This window comes from Pteronotus mesoamericanus, unplaced genomic scaffold (genome assembly GCF_021234165.1).
Source record: "Pteronotus mesoamericanus isolate MK-2021 breed Mesoamerican mustached bat unplaced genomic scaffold, CSHL_Meso_final contig_181, whole genome shotgun sequence".
Classification (NCBI taxonomy): Eukaryota; Metazoa; Chordata; class Mammalia; order Chiroptera; family Mormoopidae; genus Pteronotus; species Pteronotus mesoamericanus.
This window is the reverse complement of record NW_026555077.1, coordinates 6,048,600-6,067,048: the sequence shown is the minus strand read 5'-3', so window position 1 is coordinate 6,067,048 and position 18,449 is coordinate 6,048,600. Positions and strand designations below refer to the sequence as shown.

At 34.8% G+C, this 18,449-nt stretch overlaps 1 protein-coding gene across 1 annotated transcript in view; it reads left to right on the top strand.

The window, feature by feature from the left end:
- Positions 1-13,497: 13,497 nt before the first annotated feature.
- The window catches only part of ADGRL4 (adhesion G protein-coupled receptor L4), a 116,480-nt gene continuing 111,528 nt past the window's right edge, over positions 13,498-18,449 (top strand). The window contains exons 1-2 of the mRNA XM_054566898.1: positions 13,498-13,585; positions 14,885-15,034. Coding sequence (XP_054422873.1) covers positions 13,564-13,585; positions 14,885-15,034 — 172 coding nt within the window. The 5' untranslated portion in view covers positions 13,498-13,563. The remainder of the gene's footprint in view (positions 13,586-14,884; positions 15,035-18,449) is intronic.

Here is an 18,449-nt window from a genome sequence, read left to right as displayed (position 1 = left end):
ATTCTACATAACATCACTGAGGAATAAAATGTAAGGGTCAAAACAGATAAATAAAGTCAAAGGAACACAGAGAATAAAGAAATTAAATTCCATAAAAAATTATAAATCATAAAGCAAATGGTTTTTCTAATCACTATTGTGTACTCAAAATGCGAAAGGATTTTTAGATTATTCCTTTTTTGTTCATTAATAGGCCATTATATTAATCTCTATTTTATGTATAACTGAACAATGTACATCAAATTTTTCTCAATTTCTTTCCAAATTTATTTTGATCAATTTTATCAATATTGGTACAGCCACTGTGGAAAAGTTTGGAATTTCCTCAAAAAGCTAAAAATGGAACTGCCTTTTGACCCAGCAATTCCACTGCTGGGATTACACCCTAAGGATCCCAAAACACCAATTCAAAAGAACCTATGCACCCCAATGTTCATCACTGCACAATTTACAACAGCCAAATGCTGGAAGCAACCTAAGTGCCCATCACTAAATTAGTGGATCGAAAAACTATGGTACATTTACACAATGGGTTACTATGCAGCAGAAAGAAAGAGAGAGTTACTACTCTTCGCCACAGCATGGATGGAACTGGAGAGCATTATGCTAAGTGAAATAAGCCAGGGGGCAAAAGACAAATACCATATGATCTCACCTATAAGTGGAACCTAACCAAGAAAACAAACAACCAAGGGAAATATAACCAGTAACATTGAAAGAAAAAAGAAACCAACAGAATCAAGAGGGAAGAAGGGAGGGCGGGGGGAGGAAGGGAAAGGGAAGGGAAGGATTAGGTCAAGGAACATGTATAAAGGACCCATGGACAAAGCCAAAGTGGGAAAGGATTGAGGGGGGGAGAAAGGCGAAGGGGGCAGGGGAAAGCCATGGTGCGAAAAGAAAGACAAATATAGTTGAACAATTTAAAAAAAAGAATTTAAAGAAAAAAACAAAAAAAATTTATCAATATCATCTCATTCTAATATAATTTTTTTAAGTTTATGATTATGCAAAATAAATTTGTAGCAAGAAAATTTCATGTGTTAAACTACAGAAACGTTTTGTAAAGATGAAAGTATTATCTTCTTTTTAATCTTGTATGAAAATTCACCAATATCAGTAAGCTGATGTTATCTAATAATTACATTTGAAAGTAAAACTGGAACTGACAATTTTACTAATAAAGCTATTAGTTCTAAGTATTTCACTTAACATGTCAACTACTTAGAAACCAAAAGACTTTATCAGTAAGCCACATTTGCTTAGCCCAAAGCCTGGGGTTGTATTACAAAAACACCATGTGACAGCTATAAATTAATAAAAATTATCACTATAACTTATAACATGCTAGAATTCTTTTTTCATATTATTAGGATAAATACTAATTTATTTTTTAGTGACTATCTTGATAATCTGTAAAAGTTACCATGTCAATTATTTAGAAATGTTTCAGTAACCCTTTGATTGAACAAAGTCCTTATGGATTTCTTTGAAATCTTGAAGGTTTGTCATTACTTTAATACACTAAGCAAAGCACTCAGAGGATGGAGTCATGAGCTGCTAAATCACTTGGATTTGGACTTGCCACACAGAAGCACTTACATGTAGCTTTATATTTTAATCAGGGATTATATTTTAAATTTAATTTACAACTTGAGAATCTATTATAATAAGTTCAGTATGCTCAAAGACTTTGGACAGACATCCAACATGAAAGCTATTATCTCATAATAAATTTTGAGAAAACACTTCATTGCCCTAATCTTGTTTTAACCCCTGGACTCAATAAATAAATGAAAAGAAAAGATTCTAATTCTGGGATTCTAATTAAGGTCTGGTGGAAGAATTGTCTGCTTGAGTATGGTTGGTAAGGTAATAATATGGGTATAATAATTTATAGTTTTAATTTGAACATTGCACATAATATGTCACATGGCATGCTTGAGTGTGCTATTGTTATGTTAGAGAATTACATGCTTATAATTTTATAATAAAAGATTTTATAATAAAACAGGGGCATTATTTGTGCTGGACTCTGAAAATATTATAAATGTAGAAATCTGCTGATGTTCTAGGAACCAGAAATATGCCATAGGAACTTAACTCTTGTTTATATCAATTAATTGATAAGTTCTTGGAAACTGACTTTAAGCAATACAACATATAACTAAACCAATTTTACCATAGGCTAATATGAGCTACACATACATTTAAGAAAGATGAATAAAAACAAGAAAGATAATTCTTTCCAACCCCTTATTCCAGTTCAGGATCACAGGTGGACAGAGTCTGTCCAGGTAGTTCAGGGTAAAAAGCAAGGCCCACCCTAGACAGAATTGCCTTCATCACAGGGCACACTCACTCATGCACACCCACACTTACTCAGATTGGGGCAATGTGGACCTGCCAATCCACCTCAGGTGCACATTATGGGGATATGGGAGAAAAACAAAGTCCCAGAGAAAACCAACCCAGACATGGGAAGAACACACACATACCACATCCACACAGTGGCCCCAGCCAGAGTTGAATTTTTTTTTCTCATCAATGTTATAACAAAAGGACATTGAACAAAATAACATTATTCAAGGACCTGCTGTATACACATATGTACACATACACATAGGAGGGAACACAAAAAACAGAATTGTCTCCTGGACTGTGGGCCCCTTGAAGTACAAGATTCCCCTCCAAAGTGGATGTTGTAGGAACACATCTATATCAGTGTACTAACTGGCATTGTTGTGAGGGGCTGAGTTTGTCTTCAGGGTGAATTTTTTTTTTAAGACTCTTTCAGCTTGTTTGCCCATTTCATGATGGGTGATTTACAAGCACACCTGCCCACACTGCGCTGAGTATTCAGCAGTTTTTGACCAAAAACGACAGGGCCCCTGTGCCCCACCCTCCCTATTCACCTGATATTGCCCTGAGCAACACTTTTTGTTTCCCCAGATAAAAAAGATCCCCAAAGGGAAATGTTTTGCTGACATGGAAGAGGTCAAACAAACACATATACACAAAAATAGCAGAACCACTAAAGGACATAAAAATCAATGGGTTCAAAAATTGTCTCGAGAAATGGAAAAAAAGTCTCTATAGGTGTATTGCATCAAATGGAGAGTACTTTGAAGGTGACTGAAGCTTAAACATGTAAGAATAAATAAAAATATTTTTACAAATAAATTCTGTTTTTAGGTGTCTCCCCTCGTATGTATATATTTACATGTGAATGTTGTGTGCATATGTATATTTAATATCTTAAACTGCAGTCTTGAGCCATATGGTAGCCCTTTCTTATCCTAATATTATTTCCTCACTGAGCTTTTGTCTTCCTTTGCCAACAGCCTCTGCTCATTACCTACTGGAAGTCAAGAACAAATTAATTTAAGGCTTTATGTTGGTACAAAGAGTCCCTTCACAGGTTGCCATGATAGGCATGTCTTTGCCCCGTGTATCCAACTTTGTCCTTGACTCTGGCTCTCTCAAAGCTGTATCAGTGGTTGTTTGGAAACATCATCAGTCAGGACTAGGTTTACCTATGGTTAAGAGTAAATCCCCAAATAACAATGACTCAAACAAGATCAGAGGTTATTATTATTATTATTTACATTACAGAAAACTAGAGGTAGCCATTCTGCCCATTCTGGGAGGCAACACTGGTTTATCACCTCACCAAAGGAGGCTGTGGCTTTCTTCTAGACCAAGGTAACTATCAGAGTTCTGGTTTTTACCACTGTGCCACGAGCAGGATGGATAAAGCAGGGAGAAACAATTAGTCTATTTAAAGGAGGTTTCTAAAAGTGAAATCCAAAGCTTGTGCTTACACCTCCAAGGCAAGAACTTGGTCTCAGCAGTCCCAGCTACAAAGCAAACTACAAAATGCAATTTGTATTTCTGTAGGCTAAGTTCCCAGCTGCAAGTACAGGATACCATTATTATGAAAGATGGACAAAAGTGTTTGTCAGGGAAGCCTCTAGCAATCCCTGCCACGTCCTCATGGCAGGCTACATCCTTTGTAGCATTATTGACAATTATTTCTTTATATTGATTTGTTTTGTTTATTCTTGTTTAACTCTTGTATTACTAAAGTCAAAAACTTGCTATGTCAACTTTATGTACAAGGAACTAGACTGCCTGAAAGTTACCCTGAAGATTCACTGTGGGGTTCCAAAGATAGCAAGGATTAAAGAGTCTCTTTCCATCAGGAGGAAGTTGTCTTTCCTACCCTAATCATCCACAGGGAGACATAACCTCACTAGAACCTTATAGTTAAGACTGATTTTAAGCAGTTGGTACATAAAGCCAAATTTCTTCATTCCCAGAAGCCTGCTTCCTTCTCAAAAAGCCATTTTTTTTTTTTTTAGGCTTGTGCTGTAAGAAGGGAGAACAAAGGGCTGACATCCCTTCATTGGACTCTAAACCCACAGAGTATGTCTAACAAAGCATCTATCCAAATAAACATGCAAGCACAAGGTCAGCAATAGAGAGGAAGACAGAGGCCCTCCAGTTTTCCCATCATCCCCAGGGGACCAGAGGGCTGCTGCTGCTGGGGCCTCTCTGTTGCCCATGGCGTACAGATGTGCCTTCCAGTGGAGAGGGCCCTGCTTTCCCTCATAGAGGCGTAAGTAGGAGGTCAGTCTTGTCCTTTGCACAGGAAGGAATTTTCAGTTAATTTGGGTGCCAGGAAATCTGAATTTTGAAGCCAGCTATTGACAAGAGTAGTCTGGAAAAGTACCCAGGTACCTTGGGGCACCAGGGTAAGTCAGGTTTGGCACAGCCACTCTCACTAAAGAAGTAGAGGGGCATCTCCACGTCTCAGCTGGCTCATTGTCCAGGAAACACAGCGTCAGACCCTAAGACCATTTTATTATATTATAGTTTTGAACCTCCAGACTGTCACATAGAGTCTGCCTTGAAGTAGGCACTCATAATGTTGGCTAAAGAATTAATGAATGAGTAGAGAATATCTGATGCTACTTCTGAAAGCAACATTGAGAAATATATTAAAACTTGAAATATTTGCTTTTTTCTCTAAATAAAAAGAGAGTCACCTTTATATAGATTTGCTAACCTGTCAGTGTGTGTTTCCTCATGAAAAGTCAATCCTTTATGACTACCAAGGGGAATGCTGAGTGAGCTTTACGGCAATGATGCTGAGAGCCTTCGTCTTTAGGAGTTATTCATCAGATGGAAGCTTGTTCTGTGCTGGGTTTTTTTATTATTATTTATTTTATTTCTTGCAATTGATTCCAATCACCTAATTGGAATAGTTTCCATTAATCATTAATTTTTTAAAAAATTCATTATAAAATACAGGACACTTTAACTTATTTGAAGCATGTGGAAGAGCAGGAAGGCCAAGCATAGACAGTGCTGTGTTTCCTGTACTGATAGAGATATCAGGCCAGGTAGATAAAGAAATGCCTTTGGCTTCAGAAGATAAAGAAGTTTGACATCCCTTGGGCATACACTGTCAATGGAAGCCAGTGAGGAAGTGATTGCAGCAGTGATAAATATGAACTGAAGCAAAGTTCTCCAGATAAAGTCAGGCACTTAAAATATTTTATATTCTATTGTTCTGATGTCTTAGGTAATTATTAGACAAGTTATACAGAATATTGCTTTTATAGATAATAATATTTGGGGATAACTCAGTGCTAAAGTAAACTTGCTAGTTTAATAACAAATTATTAGGTTGAGAGTTAGATAATATACATTAAAAATTATATCTGGGCCCTGGCTGGTGTGGCTCAGTGGATTGAGCGCTTGCCTGAGAACCAAAGGGTCGCCAGTCCAATTTCCAGTCAGGGCACATGTCTAGGTTGCAGGCCAGGTCACCAGTAGGGGGCTAGCGAGAGGCAACCACACTCTGATGTTTATCTCCCCCTTTCTCCTTCCCTTCTCCTCTGTCTAAAAATATATAAATAAAATCTTTAAAAAAATTATATCTGGGCAAGTTATTTTACTATATACATTCATGCCCTCAACAAGTACCAGGAAGTTATCATTTAAAGGGTCTAATAAAATAGCTTAATTCTCTTGACAAGTTATCTCTCAATTACTTCTTTGCACAATGAAATTATTGGGTACACTTTTAATTCAAGGAGAAGTTTTGGTTAGGATCAAACATGTCATGATGACAGAAATATAAAATTAATCCATTTTTTGACAGCCTTATAAATTCTTTAGGGGAAAAAACAAGAAAAACAAAAGATGAGATTTAGCCATTCTATTGACACAGATAGTAGGAAATGGGACAAAATCAGTATATTTACAGGAGAAGTTCTAAGACCATATTTATATGGTTCCTCTCAAATGCTATGGTAATGGAACATAGAACACAGTAAATAAGACATTAAAATTATACACATAGTCTTAACAATCATAGACTGGAAGTATAACAATGCATATTATTAGTTTCAGCCTTCACAAACAAAAAAGAAGAAAGTCAACAGAGAAATAAGGTTTTGAAATAATATGCATTATTATAAAGTTTTCAAGAGTACTTTTTACAAGTATAAATAAAAATACATTATATTTTCACAAATATAGTAACAATGAGGCACATATTTAGAAGATATGTTGCTAATAATAAAATACTGAAATTATTAAAAATAAATGAAAAATTATAAATAATTATGACCTATAGTATACAATAATCCAATAGAAATCAAATAAAAACTACTTATGAAAATGTTTAATCAGTAGACCAAATTTTTTTTAAGAAGAGTAAGTGCCTAGATTACCATAAATATTAACTGCTTATGTTGGAGTTTTATTTTCATCTTATCATTTAATTAGGCAAACATTTTTTAAAAACTTTAGTATAGTATCTCAATCTCAGGATTAAATGTTAATTATGTTGGTAATAATTTAACTGCAACTTCTATCTTTCACTGGTTAACAATTTCACATATATCCAAGATTGTTAAAATTATCACTTAGAATTCTTTTTATTTTAAACATATGTATTTTATTAGAAAACATACTTAAAAAGTAAGTATATTTTAGTACATATCTGAATATCAACTAATGAAAACAATAACAACAAACAACTCTTCATTCTTCCTATGTTCTGGGATCAGCAGCCTCATTTGTTACAAAAATAAATAATGCGAGAGTTTTTCTATACCATTTTTCCTTACACCTTAAATGATTTTGTTTACATTTCACCAATAAGATTCACTTACAAAACGTATCATTTAAAATACCTTTTCTCTCTCTAGAATTCCATTTTTAGAAAGAAATGTTGGAATTATCATCTAAATTGATCATTATTCCAGATTTCCATTACTTTCTTGTAAGTCATTAAATAAAACAAATGTGCTTTATCTATCTTATATGACAAATTTATATCTATTTTATAACACAAATTTTATATGTGTTAATTTTATAGGTTATTTGACAATAATGTCCTTATGTCACCATGACTTTTAGAAGAAAAGATGGTTATCTTTAAAAATGTTCAATCATTTCCATGTGGGCAAAATTATATTAGCAATTGTTTGGAGACAGCACTATTCATACCATTTGCAGATACAGGTGGAGATATGGAGAACACTCATGGCCTGATGTCCACCTTTCATAATTTTTTAAATGAGATAAACTACAAATGATTATAAGCTAATGTGTTTTATTTAAACTTCCAAATAGCTATTTTTAAGCCAATTACTTCTCACTGAAGGATCTCAATTAAACAGATTACAATGACTCTTGCCTGAGATTAAAGATTTGTGACAAAATAGAAATTGAAGAGTTAGAATAAAAGGATAATTTTCTAAGTGGTAGAAAGTAAATAATAATGTGCCCTGGAGAGCTGAACCAGAGACTTCTATCTTCAATATGCATGCTAATAATAATGATGATTTTGAATAACAAGCAACAAACCTATGCTGACAGTATATACTGTCAATATTTAATTTTTCTAAAAAGAAATTTAGCAACTGTGGGAATTGTAAGGAGGTTTAATAAACTAAGGATTGCAGAACACAAATGTAGATGAAATGTAAACTACAATGTATCACATAATTAAAGAAATAAAATAAATTACTTGTATATCTTGACGGATTCTATAACCTCTCAAGATACTATTTTGGATAACTCAAGGAAGAGCAATTAACTATCAATAGATCAATAGTCCAACATGTAAAAAGCATAGCTAAAAAGTTTAAGAATATTTAATAAAAGGTGATTTTAGCACGGTTTATATTTTAAAAGTACTGCCCTTTAAAAAGATGAAGTCAGTTTAATATTTTTATAACATGGAAAATGTCCAAACAAAGGGAAATATATTAATAAAGTAATTTAAAAGTTGGTTACAATGCAAACATTAGCATAATGCACATGCTATTTTTTTTTTCAAATCAATGCCTGGCTCTAAAATATCAGTTCCTGTGTGGATGCTAATTTGTAAGTCTTTATGAACAGAAACCATAGGAAAGAAAAAAATTGTACAAAACAGGAACATTCGCAACTGTTAAACAGAATAATGGAAAGATTTAGAGTTTTCTTAAGGTCACAAAACAATTGAATGACCAGACTGGGAAGGAACTCAGATCTCCTCCCTTCCAGTCTACTTTGAAAATTACCAGATGCTTTTTGCACCCCCTTTCACTAAAAATATTAGTAGCATAAAAGCTAGTCAAGTGTTTCTCTTCATAGCTCTGGAAATTCAATTTTAAATGATTTTTAGATACTAAGGTTTTTGTTTTTTTTTTTTAATTGGAGTGTGAAGTTGTTAAAAATGCCCAGGTGGAAATGCTAAGCAAAATAAGCCAGTCAGAGAAAGACAAATACCACATGACCTCATATGTGGAATCAAATGAACAAAATAAACTGAGGAACAAAATAGGACCCCAGAGGCTTAGATACAAGGAACAGACTGACAGATCTCAGAGGGGACGTGGGTGGGGAGGGATCGGAAGAGATTAGCCAAAGAACATATATGCATATAGGCCTAGGCCATGCACACAGACAATGATGTGGTGAAGACCAGGGGCAGGTGGGGGCTATGTGGATGGCGGCAAGGGAAGGGAAAATGAGGGACATCTATAATAGTGTCAACAATAAAAAAGCTTTATAATTTATATTTGATGTAAATATTGACAGACATTAAATAGGCTTAATATAGATGAGAGGGACACAAATTTCCAGGTAGCTAGTATGAAATTTGTAACATCTTTACACTGACTATTTAAAAACATAAACTTAACCCTGGGAAATAAAAGAAAAGAAAAAAACATAGTTCTTCACTGTTTGGGAACCGTAAATAACTTTACAAATAACTAAGTGTTCACCTGGCTTTTTAAAAAAATTAAGAGTAAAAGATTGATATTTGCTATATCCTAATAACATAAAATGTATCTGGAATTTAAAAGACCTCTGAGGAAGACAGTTTCCAGTAATCCCCAAGAATAGAAATGTCTATTTGTGATAAATTTTTATTACATAACTCATTCTTGAGGAACAGTGAGGTGTCATGGAAGAAAAATAAAAGCTATATATTTTTTATACCTTCAAGTTCTTAGACACCGGTTAAGAACCATTAACAAACAATTCCCTTGTAATACCTCAATCTTTACCCATTTGTGGCAATTCCCTTACATAGGAGGCCGATCTCCCACATTAGTAAAGCTTTCTTTGATTTCATCATTGAATATGTTGCAGTCACAGTACTCTTTCCAATCTTACATATAACTCAATTTCCCTCTTTAAACTTTTTACAGCTCTTTTGCCAGATGTATATTGTTTATGCTGGATTTGACTAAAATTGACCTGTGGTGGAAAAATTGTAATATTATTGATGGTATTATGGGAATAGAAATAATATGAAGGAATGAAGAACTACTTAAAGTAAAAAATTGGTAACAAAGTGTCCATAAATTGAGAAAAGTCAAATGATTTGTGAGTAATAACAATATTTAGAGACATGGCCACAGAGTTGGCCAAACACTTAGAATCCAATCCTACTATTAACACTTAGGCGAGGAATTAGATTCTCTCACGGAGGCCTCCTGGAGGGGGTCCGGAAACAGATGTGTCCCTGTGCCAGTCTCTGTGCACCCATAAACATCTTTGGAGACCATCTTAATGTCAGTTTCGCACTAACTGTTTTATACTCAGATGTGTTGAATATGAAAGAGATGGAATACGCCACAGATCTGACATGTACATTAATAAATTTAGCAGCTGATTGTGATACAGCAGGGCAGGCAGGCATTGCTATTTTCATGTTACAGCAGGTGAAATGGCCCCCAAAGAGGTTAAAGTATATGTTCAAAATTGAAGCTAGAGCTGAACCCCGATCTTCACAGCGAATACTTTCCATAACAAACTTCAACCTGACCAGGAACTTTTCAAGGAAATCCTGTCTAATTTGGCATCTTATAGACAGACCCAAGATAGAACTAATCATGGATTTGATAAGATCTCACCTTGCAGGATGAGTGTTCATAATAGTGTATTAAAACCACAATTGAGTGGGCAGCTCAAAATGACTTCATTTCCATGTGTTATACTTAGTCAAAATTCAAAAGTTAGACATGTTTCAATGGTACCCAAGTGAAGATTATTAATAAAGTTTAAACTTGCAGGTATATAATCTTTGAGAATCCTTTTTAAAAATAGAATTTTTCTTCATTTATAATTAAAATATTCATATAGGTTGAAACTATTAAATGTCTCTTTTATAAAAGAATATAGATCCAGAATTATACAGTTATTGTCTTAATATCTATTCCTTTAAAACTAGTCTTCTTTAAGTAATATATTTTTAATTAGTTTTAATTTTTACAAAGAACAACCTTAAAAATATAAGCATCACTAAACACTTCATGCTTGGCTACATGCTATCTTGTATTTTCTTGATAAAAAATATAAATAAACTTATACTTTTTAACTATATACGTTCAAAAGAGAAGCTTGAAATTTTTTTTTCAAAAAATTGAATTTTAACTCTGCTACTTTTTAAGCAATTATGGAGAGTAATAGCTTTTAACTGGCTACTTATCTTTAGGATAAAAATATAAAGTAAGAATTTGTGGCTGATTGGTAAACTATTTTAAGGTGATGATTTTAACTATAGGTATTGTGTTCCAGTTTATAAACATCTCAAAAACAATATATTTATATATCTGTGCCTTTTGAATAATGAGTATATTCATTGATTTTGGAAAAACTAGCTTCATATAAATGGAGTCAGGTCATTAGAACACTTTGAACTTTATATTTTAAAACTGGGTTCATTACATGTACTTCTTTTTCCTTCAAAGCTACTCCTGATCTATCTTTTCCATTTTGTGAATAGTTCCAACTCTCTTCTCCTCACACAACTAGAAAACACTCTCTTTGTCTCAAACATATCCCTCAACCTTAGCAAGGCAACCAGACATGAATTTGTCTTGATCTAATCCTTTCTATATTCTGCCCGTCTCCCCATCCAAATATCCCTACTGTTGTCGGACATTTTTAGTCTATTTCCTACACTACTCTGGCTTCCTTGCCTTTGGTGTCTTCTTAACATCCCTCATTCAGACTACTGCCAGAGTTTTTGCACTGAGTCACTGTCTAATTGTATTTTTTAAATAGAAAATTACTAAAAGGAAACCAATTATTGACAGAATGAAATCCATATCTCTGTATGCGTGTGTGGAGAGAGGCATTTAGGGCCTTTAAATCACCTTTCAGACCCTCTGAATAGCAATAATTAGTGACTTCTGATTTTTGCAACACCCTCCTGAGGGTATGCCATAGAAGGAACACAGCAGGTGATTGACCGCATGGACTCAGGAGCAAAAGAACCTGGGTTTGAATAAAAGCCAGTTTCTTAGGCTAACTGTGTGACTCGGAGCAAGCCACAGCACAGCTTTGTTCCTCATTTCCCTTATCTACTGTGGTACCACTCTCCAGAGCTTGTTGCAGGAATTAAATAAAGCTAGAACGGGTCTAGAAAAATACAATAAAAGACCCGAGAAAATATGTCTATACATAAGTATTTATCTCAGTAAAATTTGTGTTATTGTAACTAGTTTTAGTGGCTTCCTTACTAGTTTATAAGCATTTTGGAGCCCAAGGGCCATATCTTGTTCATCTTTGTGAGAGTACTCACTGTACAAAATAGATTCTTAGTAGATGTTTGTTAAATTAAACAGAATACATATGAAATATGACAAATGGGTGCCAAATACTTTAAAAGTAAAATGACTTATTTTGATGACATAGATATCAATCATTTCTTTTCTTTATATAAATTTCATTGATGCATGATCTACTTACAATAAATGTGCCGATTTTAAGAGTAAAGTTCAGTGAGTTCAGATAAAGTCATGCATTCATGCAACCCCCGTTCCAATCAACATGTAGAGTATTTCAACCCTGACTGGTATGGTTCAGTGGGATGGGTGTCTTACAACTGACCATAGGGTAGCCCAGACGATTCCTGACGGGGGCACTTGCCTGGGGTTGGGGTCAGGTCCTCAGCTCGGGGCATGTGAGAGGCAACCAGTCAAAGTTTCTCTGGCATGTTCATGTTCCTCTCCTTCTTTCTTTCCCTCTCTGCCCCTCTCTCTAAAAAATAAACAATGTTTTTTAAAAATATGTAGAATATTTTCAATGACCCCAAATTTTCCTTTGTGCCTCTCTTAGTCAATTCCCACTTCCTACCCCAACCTGAGGCAAGCACTGACCTGCTTTTTGTCATTATAGATTAGCCTTATCTGCCAGTTATTTTGAATTTTTTTTAAGCTAGAATCTATATTTCAACTTAAATCATCAGTTGCTATATGATGTATAATAACATGCAAAAGAAAGATTTGTTCTGGAGGTGAGAGATAAAGGTATCCATAAATCTTAGTTGAAGATGAAAAATACTATTTTGTAATGCCAAAGTCTTTTCATTCTTGAAATTTAGCTTTTCTGATTGTTTTTACCCAGCCGTTTTAGGCACAATCCTAATCTCTAGGTATGGCAGAGAATATCTTTATTCTATTGTCTGGAACTCTGAGCCCCAATACGGTGAGGACTGAATACTGGCAACGAATGACCTATTGTTTGGAGTCAGGGCTCCTGACAGCTTCTTAGTCCATAGTTTTTTATGGAAATTCATTAGTGGATAAAGTAATGCAGTATCCTGAAATTTAGGGTGTAGGAAGGACCCCTAAAACCTATTCAGTTCTCCGTGCTTTCTGAGGCGGACACTGCGTAGGCCTCTGAACTGCTTTGGTTGTTGAGCACAGGCCTTGGATTGGGGTGGGGGCTCTCTGGTCGCTGCACCTGAGGGCAAAATGATCCGGGAAAGGGTCTGCAAGAGTGCTGACGTTGGCAGCCAAGAGCCAGGGAATGAAGTCAGGACGGCGTGGGGGAAGGGGTCAGGGGCCGGACATGGCCCGCAGACTCAGGGCTTGACACACACATTCACACAAAAGAGACCGGAAAGTGTTCGGAGGAAGCCTGCGCGTCACTGCGGACGGAGCAGAGACCCTGCCGCGCCCGCCCAGCCTCCTCGCGTCTAGGGACACCGTCGAACACCTAGTTGCGCTCCCGCCACAGCCAGCACCGCGGCTGCCGCCAATGAAACTCCTCCCGCTCCTAGGTGAGTGTCCAGCGCCCAGGTCACCGAGGTTGCTGGTGAGCCCTTTACTTGCAGGGGATGGGATTTTTCCAAGGTGGAACTCACTTGCCAAGTGCATAGCGCCAAGTCTCCAAGGAGCTTTGACGCAGCTTCTCAGGATGTTTTTCTCCTTGGCCTTTCAACTCTAGAGTTCGATATTCAGGGCCTAGAGACTTTTCCCGCTGACAAAAATGCCCCAAATCCCCAAAGTTTCAGACTTTGACCTTTCTTCAGAGCCCTCCCCCGCTCAAGAAATTTGAGAAAATCCAAACCATTAACACTTGTGGGAGGTTTCTTGGCATTTTAAAAGGACTGCCAGCCCAGACTTTGGGTTCATTTAAAATACCATTTTGATGATGCTGTGCAGAAAGAAAATAAATCACATCCTTGAAGGCGAATTAATTATGGATTAGACAGTATATACAGCCCTGTGCTATGCTGGGATTTAGAAGCAAATGTTTAAGAATCTGTTGTTACTAGTAAGGACAATTTATCTGAGATGACTTGAAAATATTCAGAAATCTTGCATGATTCATAACTGTCCATCCCCAAGAGGGCTTGTCTTGAGAAGACCTTAGACAACAATAAAAAAAAAGAATGTCCTATAGTTTTCCCTATTTTTTTTCCAAAAAACCCACCATTTCCAACTTTGTTTTTAATAACTCTGGAATAGGTCTTATTGCTGCATTTTATTGGCCTTGTTTCTGTGGTGTTCCATTTCTGGGAGATCAATTTTTAACCAATATGTTGAGTTTTATTTTAATTTCCCCTAATGGGAGAAAATATGAAATAATTTTTAATAAAAAATGCAGAATTTAAAAACACAGAAAAAATAGTAATTGCATTTGTCCTCGTTATGATCAGTTGCTCTTCATCTTAAAATAACACAGATTTGGATTTTAAAAGACTTAATTTACTGTGATTTCAACACGGAATCATTCCCAGAGTGGAAAATTGCTTTACGATTACCAGTTACCTTTAAAAGTATCTCACCTCATGGTGATGTGTGATACTGTGGCCCAAAGATCAAGGAATTCTGGTTTCTTTATAAAGTTGCATTGTTACATTTTGGCTTTGTTGAAATTTACTTGATAAACTTTGAGACTAAAAAGCGCTTTAACCTTTTTGCCACTTGCTCTTCTGCTGTTTTTAGCTAAATATTACTTTGGGACATTCTTATAATCAACATAGAAAGAAAGAAGTCTATTTGTATTTAATGTGGTCGAACTCAGCAGGGGGGAGCTTTCTTTCTGAAAAGACTTATTTTTCTATTTTCTTTAGTGGGTTTTTCCACTTTGTTGAATTGTTCTTACACGCAAAATTGCAACAAGACACTTTGTCTTCCAAATGCAAAATGTGAAATACGGAACGGAGTTGAAGCCTGTTATTGCAACTCAGGATTTTCAGGAAATGGTATCACAATTTGTGAAGGTAAACAATCTTTATTGCCTCTTTTGGATTTTATTGTAAAAGTAAATTTTAATATGATTCTTTTTCCCTTGGCCAGAAATTTAGTTGTTTTATATTATACTATTTAATTCTATTCTATTGATGAAAAAGCTTAATTAAGTAAATAATAAGTTTGAATTTCCTGTGCCAAAACTATACTTGATTACATATATGTATTTGAGATTTGAGAGAGAGAGAAACACCTCTTTCTGGTTCCACTTACTTACGCATTCATTTGTTGCTTCTTCTGCGTGCCCAGACTGGGGATCAAACCTGCAACCTTTGTATATCAGGACAACATTCTAACCAACAGTTACCGGGCCAGGACCTTGATCATATATTTTTGGTGATTTTCATCTCTTAAAGACAGCCCTGAAAAACTAAGTTGCAAAGAGCAGAGTCACAAAGAACAGAGAGTTCGTAGCATCTAGGCTATAGTGCTAAATGTTGTGCTCAGATACTTTCTTTAGTACATAATTACCTAAATTTGAGAATAATATTAAGATATTAGAGATTTTCTGTTGCATATTCTGGGGGTTGAGAGAGAGAGAGAGAGAGAGAAGAGGATTTTGAAAATGCATTCTTTTGTGGAAAAGTAGATCTCATTTATAGAACTTTAAGTCAGAACCCAGAGCAAGAATGCTAAAAAGGTCTTGCTAGGGTACAATTTAGCCATTGACTTGATAGACATAGCACTATCTGATAATCAAATTTAAGAGATTTCCTTTCTGTGGTCTTCACCACCACTTCCACCACCACAATTCCTACTCTTTCCTTAAGCATCACTTAATCTTTCTTTATTCACTTTTCATTTTTAGTAGAATCTAGTTTTACCTTGATCAGTAGAGCAACATTCTGTATAGAAGAGAGAAAAAGAAAAAAGATTCAAGTCATATAGATTCATTTTAAAATATGATTAAATGGAAAGCTTAAATGCCATTTGAACTCACGTGGTTTTATATTCTTAAATGTATTTAAGATAGCACGGACTTTTTCTAATTAAGCCGATATTGTACATTGTCGTGCGTGCGTGTGTGTGTGTGTGTGTGTGTGTGTGTATCATGTGATTTTGTTAATAGAATAACCAAGTTGTATCTCATGAATCAATTTAATAAACTCTTTAGAGAGATTAAATATGTTATAAGACCAAATCTCATTATAATTAGTGTAATGTTTAAAAAATGTAGAACAAAAAAAAATTAGAACAAAGCCATGGTTGCTTAATATTGCATTAAATCGGGCTTTTCTGGTTGTACATACAGCCAGAGATTGTAATAGACTATTCTATAAGCACTACAAAATTCTTTCCATAAATAATCTTGGATTTTTATTGTATATTTAATTGAATGGCATTATGGCAAGTTGATAGTTGAGTGACCTTCAAAATATTGCATTAAACATATTAGTGTGTTTCTCTGCTAATCATTACAAATTGCACTATGGCACTTGATAAGTAGTGCTGTTTTTTTGTTAGGTATTTTTCAACTGTCTTGATTACCATCATCAACATCAATAATTTTTCACAATTATACCTTCAGCAGTCAAACAGCTTTTATCATGTATTTAATGATTACTGTTAAAAACACATTTTTCCCTTGCTGCCTAAGTCAATAGCCAGCTGAAGGGCAGAAAATGTTTTCACTGGAAAAAATACTTCAAGACCTTTTAGTCTGCAATTTCTTTTCACAAAAAAAAAAAAAAAAGCCAACACAATTTGTAACTGGAATATTTTTTTCTTTTCAAGTTCTTTATAACTTAAATCGCCCCCTTTTTAACTTAAATCCTCTTCTTTTTTAATGTAAATCCATTTTTGTTTATAGGAAGTTGTGTATTCACTTGTTCTAATATTCACTGAGGTTTATGATGTCCCCTTAAAGCTGTTCAAGCATTGATTTTCATCATTTTCACATTTTATTAATTCACTGTCTGAGTTTTGATATTTTATCAGTAAGTATATTAAATGTGCTTTTTTAGAATTGAATTAAACTTAAAATATTGTGTTCTCAAAGCTTGTTGACTTTTTTCTTCCCCAGAGAGATTCCCTACTTTTCCTATCTTTTTTTAAGATTCGTATTAAATCAATAAGAAATGATCGACCAGGAGTTTCATTACAGAAGATGCCTACTGCTAGAGGAACAAAAGCTGTGTTCTTTTTGTCATCATTACCATCACCTTGATTATCTTTATAAAATTTGGCTCCCTCAGAGACCCGCCAAATAAATATTATGATAATAACCATTTCTCACTAAATGAATTCTTTTCCAAGAGCTAGTTTAGAACAAATCATTCAGAATTTGGATTACATGTTTCCATAGAAACAATTTTTATTAGTAGTGAATTTATTTCATTTAATCATCTTTTCATTGAATCAATATTTATTGAGTACTTTCATCAACATTATGATTATCAATCACCATCATCATTAGGGTAACTAATATATCTGTGCACCTAGTCCAGATATTAATTATCATGGCCCCTTTATCTAGAATTATTCCCACTTTATCTGTAAGGAAATAGAGTTTTAGAAATGTTAAGTGAACATCCGAAGTAGTACAACAAATAAGTGATAAAGCCGAGCTTTGAACCCAAGGCCATCTGATTCCAGAGCCTGTACTCTTACAGATGAGGTTTGACCACAAGGCTTCTACTTAACATATACTGTTATTCCCTTGGGTTAAATAATGAATAAGAAATTGGCCTTCATTTCTAGTATATCTGCGGACAGTTACAGATTTCTATTTATGATTGACGCAAAGTTATAAAAGCTATAAATAGAAGTAAATTTGAGACTTGCAAACCAACTTCAGGAGAGCTTTCTAAATGGTGATAACATTAAGCTGAGAATTGAAGAATAAATAGGATATATCAAGACTGACAAAGTGTCAAAAGAGAATCAAGCAAGAGGAATCACACTTACAACGGCCTAGAAGTTAGACATGTGTGGTATGTTTTAAGGAGTTCCAAGTATTTGATGCTGGGTATGTATCACCAGGTGTATTAATGGAGGGGTCAGTGGGAATTATGAGGCTATCAAGGGTATGAACTTTATTCTGTGAACAAAGAAAAGTCATTAGCAGGTAGTAAATAGCTGAGTCACATGATAAATTATGGGTATTAAGAAGATGACCCTGTTAGGTAGAGTAAGAAAGGATTAGCGAAGGTCAGTCAATCTACAAAAGGCTATTTTACTCATCCTATAAAAACAATAGTACTTTATATGTGTATAGTTCATTATATTTTATGTCTCTTGTACACAATATATCTTTAATTTTTATACTAGCCTTTTAAGATAAAAAGTGCAGATGCTGGTCTTTACAGAAGCCCTTATGACCAGCTATCACTTGTTCTGCTGCAGCCTGCTGCTACGGTCTTTTGCATGTGAAGGAAGCAGGACTCT